This window comes from Scardinius erythrophthalmus (assembly GCF_964197995.2).
Source record: "Scardinius erythrophthalmus genome assembly, chromosome: 15".
Classification (NCBI taxonomy): domain Eukaryota; kingdom Metazoa; phylum Chordata; class Actinopteri; order Cypriniformes; family Leuciscidae; genus Scardinius; species Scardinius erythrophthalmus.
The window spans coordinates 25535848-25552762 of record NC_138235.1 but is presented as its reverse complement, the minus strand read 5'-3'; the positions used below and the strand labels follow the sequence as shown (position 1 = coordinate 25552762).

Below are 16915 nucleotides of genomic sequence, written 5' to 3'. Positions count from 1 at the left end.
ACATCAATGAACAGAAGGTGCTCAAACCTTCCTCCCTCTCTCTTTATCCGCCCAACCCCTTCTCTTTATTTCTCTCCTCCCTCTGTCTGCACTGCTGCAGTAACATCAAAATATTAATGCACCACAGAGATTGGGGGGATGGGATGGGGGCATATGAAGCAAAAAGGATCACATGCCACAAATGGAGATTTTCCTTTAAGTCATTTGTACATTTGTAGTTTGTTTATTGTCTCACAAACCCTCTTGCACTTGAATAATGAGAAATCTAAGCTATTTGTGGCTCTCAGCCAAGCATGCAGCACTTAGGACTGACCCAGAAGTCTGCAAATATCATCTAAACAGCTAATGGCAGAGTTGAATTGCTAAGTGCTAATGATTAGTGCAAATCAGAAACATACACAATGCATATAGTGAATATGCAACTAAAGCTGGGAGCATTATTCCTCTGAGACTAAATTTCAGGTGGCAGTGTTTCAATATCCAATGTGAAATTTGACCTCTTGAGTTCTTTGCACTGAAGGGTTTTAGACTGTGATGGTTTGTCCTTCCAATAGATAATTTACTCATTTTGGCAACAAGATTTATGTACACTCTGAAACTAAATTTAGCGAATCTATAGTCTGTCTGAAACTGGATTTATGTGCAGTTCTGATGCATTAAAAAACTTGCTCATCACCAGAGTCTCAAGCGTTTAGGAATTTAAGTGATAATGTTTTGCGTAGTACAGTATAATCTATCCTTAATAGGAAGCAGGATTTATGCATTCAAAGTGTGTTTACATGTCTTTCCTTGCTGAAGATGAAAGAAAACAAGTGGCTCGTATTCCAGGAGTTACGGTAAGTGTCCCTCTGGAGTGCTGAGGAGACAGGGATGCAGTGAATGAGAGCGAGAGAGAGAGAGAGAGAGAAGAGATGCTGCAGACCCACTTCTGCCCTGGTTTGGTCTCATCCGCTTATAGAGGCACTTAATGCATTTCCTCTGTCTCCTCTCCTGCAGCTCTTCTACGGGGAATGCACTTACACTTTTATCTCAAATTTAATTAGTGTGCATAATTTATTGGACACTGATGTTCTGCAGGAGTGTCTGGACTGGAGCGTGGGACTGTGAACATACATCAGTTCTATTGAAGCTCTGAATGGGAGTGAAACGACATAGTCTCTGCTAGCTTCACCTCAGCATCTGGTTGTGACTCTGGGATTCTCATGCTGAAGAAGAGGAACCCTGAGGTGCTGATGGACCGGGAGGTGCTGTTGGATCTGGACTACAGCGGCGAGACCCATGTTCCAGACAGTTATGGAAGCGTGCAAAATGGTTGCTTCATCCCTCCCAGATATGTGAGTGTACAGATCTGTGTTTTGTAACATGGTGTTCGGATGCATACTTTATAAGATACATTTTTTCATCAAAACAAGAGTCCTAGTTTCTGTGTAACAATATCACCAAACTCATTGCAGAGCTGTTCGTTGTGTGTTAAAATTGCTGTCTAATTAGCATATGGCTTTGCTGATTAAGCAACCTGGTGGTTTTCCTGGAGTTTTTAGTTACTTCAAGATATTTAGACCTAAAAGAGGATATATTACCAATATCTTCTTGATAATGTGTTAAATCTTCCTTAACTGTCTAATTCTTGTCATATTGTCAACACTATATATACAACACTTAGTTCCTGTCCTTGAATTTGACTGACCAAGCAGCAGTCCAACCGCATCGGGACTTTTCACTTTGTATCACTCCGCTTGTCTGTGTTTGAGCGTTCCAGACAAATTGTCAGTTCCAGCGACTCCTTCTGTAGCTTACATCTTTACACCAGTAGGTGGAGACAAGTGACAGACTCTGTGAGTGAGTCATTTAAACCATTCACTCAACAGATTTGTTCAAAAACACTGATTCATTCAGATAATGAAACGCCACTACTGTGGCTATCCACCTTATTCTTAACATAATCTTCTAGTTATTTACATATAGCAGCTAATGAATCTGAAGTCTCAGTCATACATTCACAGAAAATAGCTATAAACTCAATCTTTATAAGGCCAAAGTGATAAAAGCAGCAGCCTATTATTACTCTGAATTCAACCCATGTGTTGCTCATAGATGCGCTATGGATGAATTATGCTTTGGCTCTGTTTGAAACTATTTTCTTTTGAGAACAAAAATAGCACTTAACTTGAACTGCCCACGTATTATAGGACTTTCAAACTCATCTGATTGCTGTTCTTCTCACTCTACACAACTATTTATCATCACTGATGTCATTTCCAAGCAAAACACATTTCATACTGCAGGATGATTCACAGACAGGTCTAGGTATTTAATGCCACCCACATGCCACACTATTTTCTCCCTGATTTTCTGTACTCGCTGACAGTTAATGGAGTTTGCTAACAAACTGCTTAAATCGGAGGCAAATCGGTGCTCGTGAGTGATGATTGTTTCAGTATATGTACATTTTCAATGACACAATTTGAGAAATGTCATGAATGCCAAAGAGATATTTAGCAGGTTATGCCGCCCACAAGCTACACGACTTCAGCCTTGATTTTCCACTCATCGACAGTAAAAAGCCCAAAATCCCAACCCCCGCGTATATAGGTAAATGGCTTCACGAACAAGAAATATGTTATTTGATATCAAATCATTTGACTTGATTTATTGGATCGTTATTGTTTGCTATTATTGCTGTGATCTCATGTGTGTAACACGTTGTCCCCCCTCGTGCCAGTAAACACATCATTAGAGAAGAGAAGAGATGTCGCTGCAAGAGGGAGGGGAAGTGATTTTGATTTCATGGTGACATTTAATAGTGAGCAAGCATCATTTGGGCTTTTGTTGGTGATCTCCATTAACTGTCAGCCAGTGGAAAATTAGGGCTAAAACTGTGTAGTGCAAAAGCAATATAATGCTGAAATATGATGATGATGATAAAAAAAAATCAATAATACAGAAAAGGGATGGAACAATAGCTCTTTTGCTCTTATGATGTTGCTTTAATGCCTATTTTCATGTCAACATAGTTGAATACTGCAGCTAATGATGATGATGACCCCATATACGTTCATTGTGAGCGGACAGCAAGCCCACCTGTTCAGCCCCCAGGCAACTACTTCAGAGATGGCCAAGCAAAAATAGGTAATGTTTGATGAAAGCGCTATAAATTCACAGACCACTTTGCTTAATATGTAGTCATATTAACCCTGGTCGCTCTTGCCTCAGACTTTGTGCTGGTGTGGGAGGTGAAGGTGCGCCGCAAGCGCCGAAGTCGGGGACGGCCACAAGGAGAGCCGGCGGAGGAGGCAGTAGAAGCAGCACAGGAGGAGAGCAGGTCAGAGAGAAGAAAAGCTCAGCTGTCCCGATGGAGGGACAAATTCATCCAGAACCTTCAGAGTGCTGGACTGTTGATGGAAAAGGTTCATTTTCTTAGTACATTGCCATTTATGCAACTTACTATGATCTTTCTAAAGGTTTTCTCTTTATTATCAGGAGGAATCATCCAGTGTAAAGAAGACTATACACTATCTGAAGCTCCATGCTCCATGGGATGTGTTGGTGTACTATGCTGAGGAGTTATGTCTTAGAGCGCCTCTGCAGGTCAGATCCGTTTTCATGTTCACCTCCCTACTGAGCTCTCAATGCAAATACAGAGGGCTCAAAATAGCACTAGAATAAATGAATTGTGAGCTCTGAAATGAGTTGTTCTTGTTCATTGACAGGCACAGCCTAACCCAGACTTCAACACTTCTGCTAAAGTTCTTCAGAAACTCTGGGTGCCGAACATCATGAAAGAATCGGTCCCCAATCGTCCTGTGGACTATTATACGTGTGCCTTCCGCAAGTCTAAAATGGAAAAGTTATGCTCTGCTTCTATATGTGAACAAAACGATTATCTACTTGCAGAAACAGTTGTAAATGTAGACATTTACCTAGGCTTCCTGTTTTGTTAGGTTTCTGGGCTCTGATGATCGTGAAAACTACTTCACCAACACACAAAGACACCGCATTGTGAGTGTGCAAAAAACAGGAACTGTGTATCAGATGGTATATTAAATTGTTATTAAGTACACTACCATTCAAAAGTTTGGGGTCTGTAAGATTTTTACAATGTTTTTGAAAGAAGTCTGTTTTTCTCAGCAAGGTCTTTCAAAAAAAGAATGCTAATGTATAAGATGGTGTATTGAGTACTTACGAGTGTATGATAATTGCTTACACCTGTGCTCCTCGCAGGTGTATGAAATCCTAGCAAGGACTGCATATGGCAGGAGGAAGCGTGCAGAAGTTGGAGTCGCTCGTCTGCTGAACGAGGGGGCTTTTACGGGTGCATTCCCTCTGCATGAGGTTAGGCACATGAGCAATGCGCTTCAAACGTACGTTTTACTAAAAGTATAGCTTGATACACTTTCAGCTTTTTCTCTGCTTCAAAGGGCCCCTTTGAGCTCCCAGGTTGTGACATCAAGCCTGATCAGCTGAACAAGAGGCAGGTGCTGTACCACTATTGGTCCAATTGGTTAAAATGGTATAAGTACCAGCCTCTGGATCACATCCGTGAATACTTTGGGGAGAAGATTGCACTTTATTTTGCTTGGTTGGGTGAGTAGGCACCATACTAGATCTTATTTACATTTCCATATTTGGTTTCCATTTTCTTGACATTGCAAGAGTGACAGTGTAATGCATATTCCAGCAATCATTAATAAGTGGCACTTGATGACATGAAATTATTATATTAAATTCATATATTAATATAATTTAAAATACTAACATTTTTTTATATGATTTATTTATATATTAAATTATGTGTTATGTATATAGATACAGGATATGCATTCACAGCATGTGCGTTCCCTGGAATCTAACACCATTATATGAGAACTGAACTGAGCTGGACGATGACATAACGGTTTTCTCCAGAGCGGCTATATATATAAATGAACTAAATTAATAACTTTTTTACAACAAAAATTAAACATCACTTGTGCGGACTCTGACGCTATTTTCTTCTGGAAACAAACTTTGTTGCATTATTTTCCTTTTATCTCTGTAAAGCTGCTTTGAAACGATCTGTATTGTAAAAAGCGCTATATAAATAAATGTGACTTGACTTGACTTGACTTGACTAACCCATGTACTGTGAATATATTTACCAATTGTAATTACCATAAATAACCAAATTCTGTTTTGTTCACAGGATTTTATACAGCCTGGCTCTTGCCTGCTGCATTGGTTGGGACATGCGTCTTTGTTTCCGGTATTTTGACAATGGGATCCAATACCCCAGCGTAAGTTTCTCCTGTATTAGCCTATCGATAAACTGTTTTTCTGCTGCTGCTCTTCTTGCAGCTCTACATGACACACACATTTAGTGCTCCTCGAAGCTATGAGAAATAATTTCATATCAATGTGCTTTATGACCTTTATTTGTTTCTATAGCAACTGTTTACCAAATCTACTTGAAGGACTAATAGTGATGGGTTGGAAATATTTGCTGCGGATTACGCCACAGAATGAACAAGCAAAATAATGAGAATGAGAGAGAAAGAAACCATAAAGAGAGACACAATTAGAAGCACTAAATCTGTATCTATATGCCATAAGCATTCCTTTTGTACACTTTGCTACTCTGGTCTATTGATCTTTACATAAAACTAAACTATTGCTTTTGTTAGGAATGGAGTAAGAGTGCGGTTACTAGATTTCTAACATTTTCTTCTCTTTGATCAACACAGTTTCACCATGAAAACAGATACTTCAAAAACAAAGGCTGTATGTTTGCTTTCATCTTAGCTCTACCATTGTTGCCTGTTTCCATGTACCATCTACAGGAAGGAAATCTGTGAGAGTGGAGGACTCTATCTAATGTGTCCTCTATGTGAAACCTGTAAACCCTGGAACATGTCAGACATCTGTCCCATGGCCAAGGTAATCATCCCTGGCTCAAATTGCTTGAATTTGGTACTATGTGAAAGACACAATATTGTAGCATTTGATAATATGTTTGTATAGTTTATATTATGTGTATGGATTATGTAAAAGATGTAGGAATGTTTTAAGTCACTTCACTTTTGGAATGTAGTCTGGTTGCCAATAATTAACTCTAAACATTAGGGCTTTCTGCTTGTTTTGGGTTTATTCACAACTCTTCTTTAGGTGGGTTATCTGTTTGACCATCCTGGCACCGTCTTCTTCAGTGTGTTCATGTCTTTATGGGCTGTCACTTTTCTGGAGTACTGGAAACGCAAGAATGCCACTCTCGCTCACCACTGGGACTGCATGAATTTCCATGAAGATGAGGTTTGATGGACACAGCATTTTTGGTCCTTTTTCCTTTAAAAGTATCCTGAACATTATGGAATTCCTGAAAGGCAATGTGAAAAAAAATGGTTTTGTTTTGTTTTTGTATGTGGGAAAAATCAGAAGTGAAAAATGTTTTTGTTTTGTTTGTATTTGGGGGAAAAATCAGAACTGAAGAAAAAAAAATGTATGTGGTAAAAATCAGAAGTGAAAAATGTTTTGTTTTGTTTGTGTGGAAAATGAAATTAAATCTTTTTTATTTTATTTAATTTTTAGTTTTATATATGGGGAAAAAATTCAAAGCGAAAAAAATGCAGAAAATGTGTTTGGAGCTTTTTCTAGTTACACATGGCAGAATTATTTTTTTTTGCTAGGAAAGACTCATAAAGACACTTTGTCCTTATAAAAGTTTGATATTTTGCCTCAGAACATTTTGCTTGTTTTAAGAATGTTTAGATGTTTTACTGGAAAACAGGACAAAAAATAATTGTAATAATTCCTAACATTTGTGGGTTTGTATATAATTGGTAGTATAGATCAGAAATAATAGCAAGTTATTCTTTTGGAAATGGACAGGAACCACCACGTCCTGAGTTTTCTGCAATGGCCCCTGCGATGGAGGAGAACCCAGTGACGGGAGTGAAGGAGCCCTACTTCCCTGAGAAAGCCCGGATTTCACGCATGCTGACTGGCTCTATGGTCATCGTTATAATGGTGAGACCCACTGGAGATTTAATGGAACTACAGAATTTTAAGTTTGAAGGAAGATAATGTGTCATAATTATTCACCCAAATCTATTCCCCTTCCTCTTAATCTGTTTTCCCAGCTGTTTGTAGTGATGATCTTCTTGGTCACAGTGATCATATACCGCAGTATAGTGAGTGTAATGATGTTTGAAACTGGGAGTTCTGTTCTGCGTACTCAGGTGGGCACCCCATCGATCTGAATTAAATTAAAATATGAGATGACTTACCATAATGCAGCATTTCATTAATCTCTTCCACACCTGCAGCAGCTCTTGAACTCTGAATCCACTCCACACACACTTTTGTCTTCCAGGCTGGGAATATCGCCAATATCTCCAGCACTTTGGTGAATCTGGCTTTGATTTTGCTGATGGGGCAGGTCTACACAGCCCTGGCAGAACAGCTCACTAAATGGGGTAGGCTTTCTGCACACATCAGACCCCATAAAGGAACGCATGCCCAGGGGTTTAAATCAAATCGCACAGGCTAGTGTTGCCATTTTCTGTGGTTCAGGGTAATGAACCTGGCCATCCACAGTGACTTTGTGAATCAATAAGCCATTAGGACTCTAGTCCTTAGTCTTTCTCTCTGAGGCAATTACAATAAAGCTTTGAGGCTTCACACATGCCATATAGATAAGTCTCATTTATCTTGTGTACTCAAATATGGCCATTCCTGAAACCATTTTCCCTGCAGAAATGCACAGGACACAGACACAATATGAAGATGCCTTTACATTCAAAGTCTTCATATTCCAGTTTGTCAACTTTTACTCGTCGCCCTTCTACGTGGCCTTCTTCAAGGGCAGGTAACCTGTAAACTAGCCTAACAGAACAAAGCAACCTTTTTGTGCTGTATCTTTCAAGGCAAAATATTCAGGGCACTTTCATTGCTCTTTTATTGCAGATTTGTGGGCTATCCTGGTCATTATGGCAAACTGTTTGGGATGCGGAATGAGGATGTGAGTGCTTTGCCTTTTAGTTTTATGGTTATATGCCATAATACGATTTCCATATTCCGTTAACAATGCTCAAACATGCAGTTTAGCAGTCATTTTACAAGGATATTTTGTATAAAGATGGTAAATCAGAGTCATGTATTCCAGACAGCCTTGTAATAAAGGATATGTGTACTGTTGCAATACATCCACAATAGGTTGCACTTTATATGTAGTTTTTTAAAACTAAAGAAGCAAAGTTTTCCTCTATTTCAAGTTATAACTGTTTTACTCTATTCATGATCAAATAAATGCAGCCTCTGTTAGCATAAGAGATTTCTTTTAAAAAATATGTATAAAAAAATGTACCTGTGGTTGCAGTGTGGACCAGGGGGCTGTCTGATCGAACTGGCTGAGCAGCTCTGCATCATCATGGTGGGAAAACAACTTATCAACAACGCTCAGGAGTTTGTTATCCCGTACGTGTATCCCTCAGAGCCTGACTTTTCATCAAACAAGTCATATTTATTGTAGCTGCACCATAAAAGCTTTTTATATCGTAGAGCAAACCACACAGTATTTGAACTAAAAGACTGCTGAAGTCTCAGTCCTGCAGAATCTATATCGTATTATTTGGTCCTCTGAGAAAAGCAAGTCAGCGCTATGGGTCAGTGCTGCAAAGTTGGCACAGCACTCTTCTGTGGAGGTGTGTGTGTGTGTGGTCAGGCTTTGTCTATATTGTGGAAAACATACTGAATAATTAATAAACATTCTAAATAATGTCCTAATGACCATCTTAAAATGCAGAAGTCAATTGGAAGTCCCTACTATCATAGAAAGAGTGTGTGTACATTCATGCTGGAGAGTGAAAGTGTGTAAATGTGAGCAATAATAGCTGTCTTTAAGAGTCCTGATTGATGTAATCCACAGATAACATTGTAGGGTGCAGTGTGCAGATAGATGACTGTCTCTCTGCCAGTTCTGCAGCAGATCTCTCCTCTAAGGCAGCAGTTCCAGTGGTTTAGCAGGATAAATGCCACACAGGAGAAGCTTTTAGCACTCCCCTATCAATAATGCACCACCACAGTCAGGCTTGGGCAAAACTGGATCTTTCCAAATGAGCACAGCTCTATTTTAGACATAAAAATACACTCAGAAGAGCCATCATCATCATCATAAGAACACTGTGTATTTTGGTTTAGTTGTGTCATTCTCTCTTTGCCTCTCTCTCTGCTTCTCAGTAAAATAAAGGCTTGGAGACAAAAACGGGCCTTATCATCTGTGAAGAAGGCCCAGAAGGCAAAGGAGCCTAAGCGTTGGGAGCAGGACTATGAGTTGATTCCATGTGAGGGTCTTTTTGACGAGTATCTGGAGATTGGTAAGATGATAATCTTTCACCTTTAATGAACTTTAATGAATGTGTTGCTACTGATGCCATAACAGCATGCACCGATATTTCCTGAGGTGTCAGTCCTGGAACACTTGGTGGACTAGGCAAGCTAAGACATGACAAAAAAAAAAAAAGAAATTCTGAATTTCTATTTTAAATAAATGCTGTTCTTTTGAACTTTGTATTCATCAGAAAGGGAAAAAACAGAAAGGGATAGTTCACCCAAAAATGAAAATTCTGTTATCATTTACTCACCGTCTAGTTGTTCCAAACCTGTATGAATGTCTTTCTTCTGCTGAACACAAAAGAAGATATTTTGAAGAATATCAGAAGCCAAACAGTTGATGTTGGCCCCATTGACTTCCATAGTATTTTTGTTTCCATATTTTCCTAAATATCTTCTTTTGTGTTCAGCAGAAGAAAGAAATTCATACAGGTTTGGAACAACTTGAGGGTGAGTAAATGATGACAGAATTTTCATTTTTGGGTGAACTATCTATTTCAGCAGTACAACCGTTTTCAACATTGATAATAATAAGAAATGTTGCTTGAGCAGAAAATCAAGTCAAGTCAAGTCAACTTTATTTATATAGCGCTTTTCACAATACAGATTGTATTAAAGCAGCTTCACAGTATTAAATAACATAGTACATCAGTGTTTGTTTCTAGTGTAAAACGTCCACGTTTGGTAATGCTCATTAATAGTATTGTTGATTGATTAATTAAATTAAGTATCCCCAACTGAGCAAGCCAAAGGCAACAGTGGCAAGGAACCGAAAAACTCCATCAGGTGACCTAATGGAGAAAAAAAAAAACCTTGGGAGAACCCAGGCTCAGTCGGGGGCCAGTTCTCCTCTGGCGTTTATGAACTAGAGACCGGATTTAACTGTAAGATTAAAAATATTATATGAATGCCTGGCTGAAGAGATGAGATCTTTAATCTAGTTTTAAACTGGGAGAGCGAGTCTGAGCAACGAACAGTATCAGGAAGGCTATTCCTGAGTTTTGGAGCTAAATGTGAAAATGCTCTCCCTCCTTTGGTTGATCTGGATATCCTAGGTATGACCAAAAGCCTCGAATTTAGTGATCTTAAAGAGCGCTATGGATTATAGGGCGGTAGAAGATCTGTTAAATAAACTGGAGCTAAGCCGTTTAGGGCTTTATAAGTCAGTAGCAATACCTTGTAATTAATACGGAACTTGATAGGTAACCAATGTAGTGATGATAAAATTGGTGTTATATGGTCAAATTTTCTTGATCTAGTAAGAACTCTAGCGGCGGCATTTTGGACTAACTGTAGCTTGTTTATTGAGGATGCAGGACAACCAGCTAATAAAGCATTACAGTAATCTAGTCTCGAGGTCATGAACGCATGAACTAACTTTTCTGCATCAGAAACAGATAGCATATTACGTAGCTTAGCAATGTTTCTAAGGTGGGAAAAGGCTGTTTTTGTAACATATGAAATATGATTTTCAAAAGACAGGTTGCAGTCTAGTATAACACCCAGGTCTTTTACTGTAGAGGAAAATCAGCATATTAGAATGATTTCTGAAGGATCATGTGACACTGAAGACAGGAATAATGATTCGGAAAATTTAGCTTTGACATCTCAGGAATAAATCACATTTTAAAATATATTAAAATAGAAACAAATATTTTAAATTGTAATTATATTTGACAATATACAAATAAATAAATGCAGTGTCTGTAAAAAATTTGAGACTTCTTTCAAAAATATTAAAAAGTCTTGTCGACCCCAAACTTTTGAGGTTTAGTGTAGGAAAGAGTGAATTTCTGTCACACCAGTGTAGACAAGCACATTTTTACCTACAGTACAATAATCATGCAACTTAATTAAACATTTAATGAAAATGAACACTTCTGTACAGATATTCTTGCTACACTTAATGAATGACCTTACAGTTTTTAATCTTGACTGCTGCCAGTCCTGCAGTTTGGCTTCATCACCATTTTTGTGGCGGCCTTTCCTCTGGCTCCTCTCTTCGCCCTGCTAAATAACTGGGTGGAAGTGAGGCTGGACGCTCATAAGTTTGTGTGTGAATATCGGAGACCCGTGGCAGAGCGAGCCCAGAACATCGGTGTGTGGTTCATCATACTGGAGGCGCTGTCCCACGTGTCTGTCATAGTCAATGTGAGCGCCTACACAAAACCTCTATCACGTAAAACTAATAATTCTGATACTTAAGGTGCGGTCACATTAGCGAATTCGAAGTGAAATTTTGTGGGCAAAAAAGCTACAATGTTGACAATAAACAATACCATTGACCTATGTAAGAAAACACTGCTCACACAGAAGTCACATTCAAACCAAGCAGCATATGCAAAACTATCCAGATTCCTATTGAAGTGTCTGGATTTCACCCACGAAATTTCACAGAGCAAATGTGACTGAAGATTTGACATCCTTTAGTGTGGTACATTCTGTTAATATTTGGTTTTGTGAAACATAAACGACACATCTTGTTACTTTACATTAAGGTTGTCTTTATAAGGTTCCACAATATCTTTTATTTTTTTATTTTCTACAGGCTTTCCTCATTGCATTTACCTCAGATTTTTTGCCACGCCTGCTGTACCAGTACAAGTTTAACAATGACCTGCATGGTTATGTCAATTTCACGTTGGCTTACTCTCCACCCAGTTACAACCACTCCAGTCATACCACGTGCAGGTAACATTGTTGATGCTGATCTACAGTGTAAGAAATCTGAAATCAGACTCTGTTATATCAGTTATGCATTGTAAATAAGCATAAATATATTTTTCCTCTTTTCAGGATGGGTAATTTGTTGTATTTTTATTTATTTTTTTACATATTAGCAATGGTCTAATCAATCGGAAAATTGCTTATCAAGGCAGTGAACTGTAAAATTGTAGCTGTCAGCACTGTTTTTTTCTCTTGTGTTTCTTCAACACTGTTTTCTTCTCTTGTGGTCTTTTTTTTTGTCACTGCTTTTCTTGTGTCAGATATAAAGCGTTTCGGGATGAAAATGGAAAATACAAGCTGGTGTACTGGGAACTTCTGGCTGTAAGACTGGGCTTTATCATCGCCTTTGAGGTGATCATTGATCTTCCTCCTGCAAACCACATCACTGTCAGATTCTTTCTTGAATTTAATCTTCCCAGAATACACTGTAACCCATTTCAAGTCAACATTAAATCAAAATTAAGTAGGTGACACCAACTATTCATCATCCAGTCAGTTCCTAGATAAAATTGAATCCCAGTCTACATTAGTGTTTTTCGAATATCCTGGGTTTTTTTTTAAATGAAAGAAACAGAAATTATATTGTACAAACACCTTCAGGAGAACATTAAAGAGCACCACACACACAAGGAAAATAAACGTATACATAAGCAAAATAAACAAATGCATGAATAAAAGTAAAAAATCTACATGATTTGATCAAATATATTAAAATGAATGCTGTCAAATTGATTAATCGTGATACTAACATAAAAGTTTTTGTTTATATAATATGTGTGTATATATTATATTTATAAATATGTGTGTTTATACACACACACACACACACACACACACACACACACACACACACACACACACACACATATATAATATATTTATAATATATATATATATATATATATATATATATATATATATATGTATATATAATATATATATATATATATATATAATATATATATATATATAATATATATATGTATGTATGTATGTATGTGTATATATATATATGAAGAGTTCAGATGCAAAAGCCTCTAAGTGCCATCTGAAATTTTCCTCTAGAATGATCATTTTTATCAAGCTCGTATATTTAAGTTCAGTAATTTCACTTAAATGGCAATTAATAGGTCATTTTCATTGCCATTTAAGTGAAATTACTGAGCTTAAATATATATGAGCTTGATAAAAATTATCATTCTAGAAGAAAATGTTAGATGGCAAATTTTAGATGGCTTTTGCATCTGAACTCTTCATATATATATATATATATATATATATATATATATATATATATATATATAAAATATACATGTGTGTGTGTATATATTCATAATATGTGTGTATATGTATACAAAAACCTTTATGTTAGTTGCGATTATTCGCGCTAACAGCTCTAAAAAAAATCTAATAAAATGGAAACATTGACAAGAAAAGAAAAGTAGATTAAACCTTATTAATAGTATCACCAAAACATTTCTTATGTGGTTTCAGGAAACTGAAAAAGAAATTAGTAGTTAAATAAAGAGATTTAAGAAGTGAGTATAAGATAAAAATATGAAAGAGTAAGATATAAGAATATAAAATATAAGAGAGTAAGATCTAGGAAGTGAATTTGACGAAATATCTCACATTACGAAAGTGAAATGGGTTGCAGATGCAGTTTACATTGTCTAGACAATAACCTGATTGATTACAGTTTCTTTATCATTGTCTACTAATTAATTATTATTTCTATTTTGTGGTCATCTTAATAATAAGTGTGTGTACACATCTTCAGCATGTGGTGTTCTTCGTTCTGCGTGCCATCGACTGGATGGTTCCAGACATCCCTGAGTCCTTGGAGCTGAAGATCAAGCGGGAGCGCTACCTGGCTAAGCAGGCTCTAGCTGATAACCAGGAGGCCTTGCTGGTGAGTGGCAGGATGCTTCTTAGGTGAGGTCAGAGCACATGGTGAAGTCCACACCCTCCAGTGAGCCACGCTTCTTCTCATTAACACTCACTACAGAGAGCTCAGAGATTAAGAATATAAAAGCTTTTCTTAATCACAATATGCAGCAGTTTAAATTTACCTTCAAGGCTGACAAGTTAACAATAACAACACTGATTTGACATCCATTTCCTCATTAAAATATATTCTTTATCCAATTCCTGGAGCTATTTTGTTCTCATCACAAAAACTTTTTACAAAAGTTTTTAAATGAGTGTGTGACAGTTCCAGCACTCTAGCAGAAGTAGAGCAAATACTTCTGTATTACTTTTTTGCTGCCCTGGTTTATGTACTCCACATGTTCTGAAAAGTTGAAGAGGGAAGAAGATCAAAACATTTTTCAACCCACTTTCTTGGAAAATATGTGTTAGGATGATACTCTGCTTCTGGTTGAGGTCAGAGTGTGTATTTGGCTATGTGTACTGGTTTCTGAGCAATGACGCAACCAAATATTCAAGATTATGGGGGATCAAATGTAATAGTTGAAAACCATACCAACTGTTCCATTGAAATTCTACAATTCTGAATATTGGCAGATTCACCCTTTATGTCTGTGGTGGTTATGGTCTCTATTGTTTTTAATTACAGTAAATTGTATTTTACTTAAATAGTTTAGAGATAGACCCTGCTCTCTTTCTCGATGTGATGTCAGTGATGTGGTGGTTGTGGTGTGAACGCCTCTGTGATCTGACCTGGCCCTTGTATATCTTTTCAAAATAAAATTAAGACTAGTTATAGTTGTCTCTGCAAATTAAACTAAAATTGGAGTATTGCAAAGTATATAAAAATATGTACTTCACCTTTAACTGATGGAGGAGGTGTCTAAACAATGTATTTCTTTCTTTTCTCTTCTTTCCTCCTTGTGTGCTGGTCCTTGAAGCAAGCGAAGCGCCTAGCTACATGAGACTGACCTGCAGTGCAGAGGCTTCTCCAGAAGGGGGCGTAGAACACACTTTACACACTCATAATTGATTCAAAAGGGACTTAGTATTTTAAAACACTTTGACTGAAACTTGGCTTGAGCTTTGTGGTGGTTGTGTGGATGTGTGTGTGTGTGTGTGTGTGTGTGTGTGTGTGTGTGTATGTGAGCATGCATTTCAAAGTGTGGAGGTCTATGCCAAAGTTGTTCACTATCACCTCTACTTTAACAAACGGCTGTTTACATACGACTTCCTCTGGCTCCAACTATAGTAAGACTAATGTGATCACCTATTCACTCTCTCTGCCCTCCTGATAAATGATATATTACTATTTAGATTTAGTGGGAGGACAGGGAGGTTTGCTTTTCTACATTAATACTAAAGTATATATTTGTACTACTGACTACTGAAAATTGTTAAAGATGGCAAATGCATTAGAAGCATGTTCTACATTATGTGTCAGTGTAAAATACTTCTCTGAATAATACCTTAATATGTTTGCATTTGTCATGTCTATCTCTGGGCTGTTTAAGGAATCATGTTTTAAAATAAAGCTAGTTTCAATAACTGTTCAAATAAACATTGAAGTGTTTACATGCTGGAGGACAAGATTTAAAAGGATAGTTCAGCCAAAAATGAAAAACCCATTCCAAACCACTATTACTTTGTTTCTTCTGTGGAACACAAAAGGAGACATACTGATGAATGTTCACACTGTGTCTTCTGTATATTGAAAGTTCAGAAAAAGTTCAAAAAAGCACAGCAAAAGTATTATAAGTGAGCCATATAGTAATAGTTTTACAGTCCAGCTGTAAAATTCTAATACTAATATTTATGGTTGTCTTCATTTTTTGCTTTCAAACAAACCATGGAGCTTTTATTTCGGTGGTAAAGCACCAGGGGATTTTAAAGCTTCTCTTTTGTTGGCAACAGCCGCCTTTTTACAAATTTAGAGAGATTGTTGATGCTTGTTGTGTTCCAAATGCATATTATAAGCGCTCTAAACAGAGCTTGCAGAGATCAATTTGTGTAGAACATTTCCTGCAACTAAGCTGCTGAAACCATTGGATCATGAGCTGCTTGCGTGTAAATATACACAGTGCTGCGTTTTAATCTGAAATGCACAGTGCATGCATTTATTAAATTAATTCACAGCCTTTGTGATTTAATAATAACACTAAGTTTTGATTTTATTTTGATTAATTGTGAAGCCCTACTTCTGAAGCCATACGATGGGTTGTGTGATAAATTTAAATCATTGGTCACGGAATTTTTTTTTTGACAGCTGTGGTCACTATTCATTTTCAACATATGGAAAACAGCAGCTTGAACATTCCTCTAAATATCTAATTTTGTGTTCCACCGAAGAACAAAGTCATACAGGTGTGGAACAACATTAGGTCGAGAAAAATGATCACAAAATGTAATTTTTGGCCAAACTACCCCTTTAATTTAGTTACGCCTGTCTTGTCGAACAATGCCTAATTGTACAAAAATGGTTAGCTTGAACAAGAACGAAAATGATATGCTTGAACAAGTTAGAAAGGTGAATAAGACAACACTAATGCTAAGCCACTGCAGTTCTGTATTCCAGAGCTTGAGCGCTGATGCCAGCTGGCAAACTTATCAGATCCTTAATCTTTGGTTAACATGTCCATGTAGGCAGCTTCTGCCCCACTTTTCAGCTGTACTTTCTGCAGATCTCTGGTTCTCACATTCCATTTAATTTGATCACACCATCGAGGCCAGATTTGTACGTACAACCTGCCCCTTTGAAAGCCTTTACTAACCAAAAATGCATCTACACTATCCCCCCTTTTTTTGTGTGTGGAATGGATGGATCAAGCAACTCTGATATATTAAAGTGAGAAGCAGACAGGTGTTCTGATAATGATTTGTCTCTGACCCCACCCAC

The 16915-nt window shown here is 37.4% G+C and overlaps 1 protein-coding gene across 1 annotated transcript; it reads left to right on the top strand.

Moving 5' to 3' along the window:
* Positions 1–779: 779 nt before the first annotated feature.
* On the top strand, positions 780–15099 carry ano11 (anoctamin 11; the record flags this gene model as incomplete). Its single annotated transcript, XM_081386524.1, has 25 exons — positions 780–836; positions 997–1095; positions 1212–1334; positions 3015–3129; positions 3214–3407; positions 3481–3588; positions 3711–3847; positions 3942–3999; positions 4222–4332; positions 4419–4584; positions 5183–5273; positions 5817–5913; positions 6142–6285; positions 6862–6999; positions 7113–7211; positions 7346–7448; positions 7729–7840; positions 7939–7993; positions 8351–8448; positions 9211–9347; positions 11309–11514; positions 11912–12054; positions 12351–12441; positions 13871–14002; positions 14961–15099. The coding sequence occupies 25 exons, from the start codon at positions 780–782 to the stop codon at positions 14982–14984; spliced, it is 2838 nt and encodes a 945-aa protein (XP_081242650.1). The 3' UTR covers positions 14985–15099.
* Between the last annotated feature and the right edge of the window lie 1816 nt (positions 15100–16915).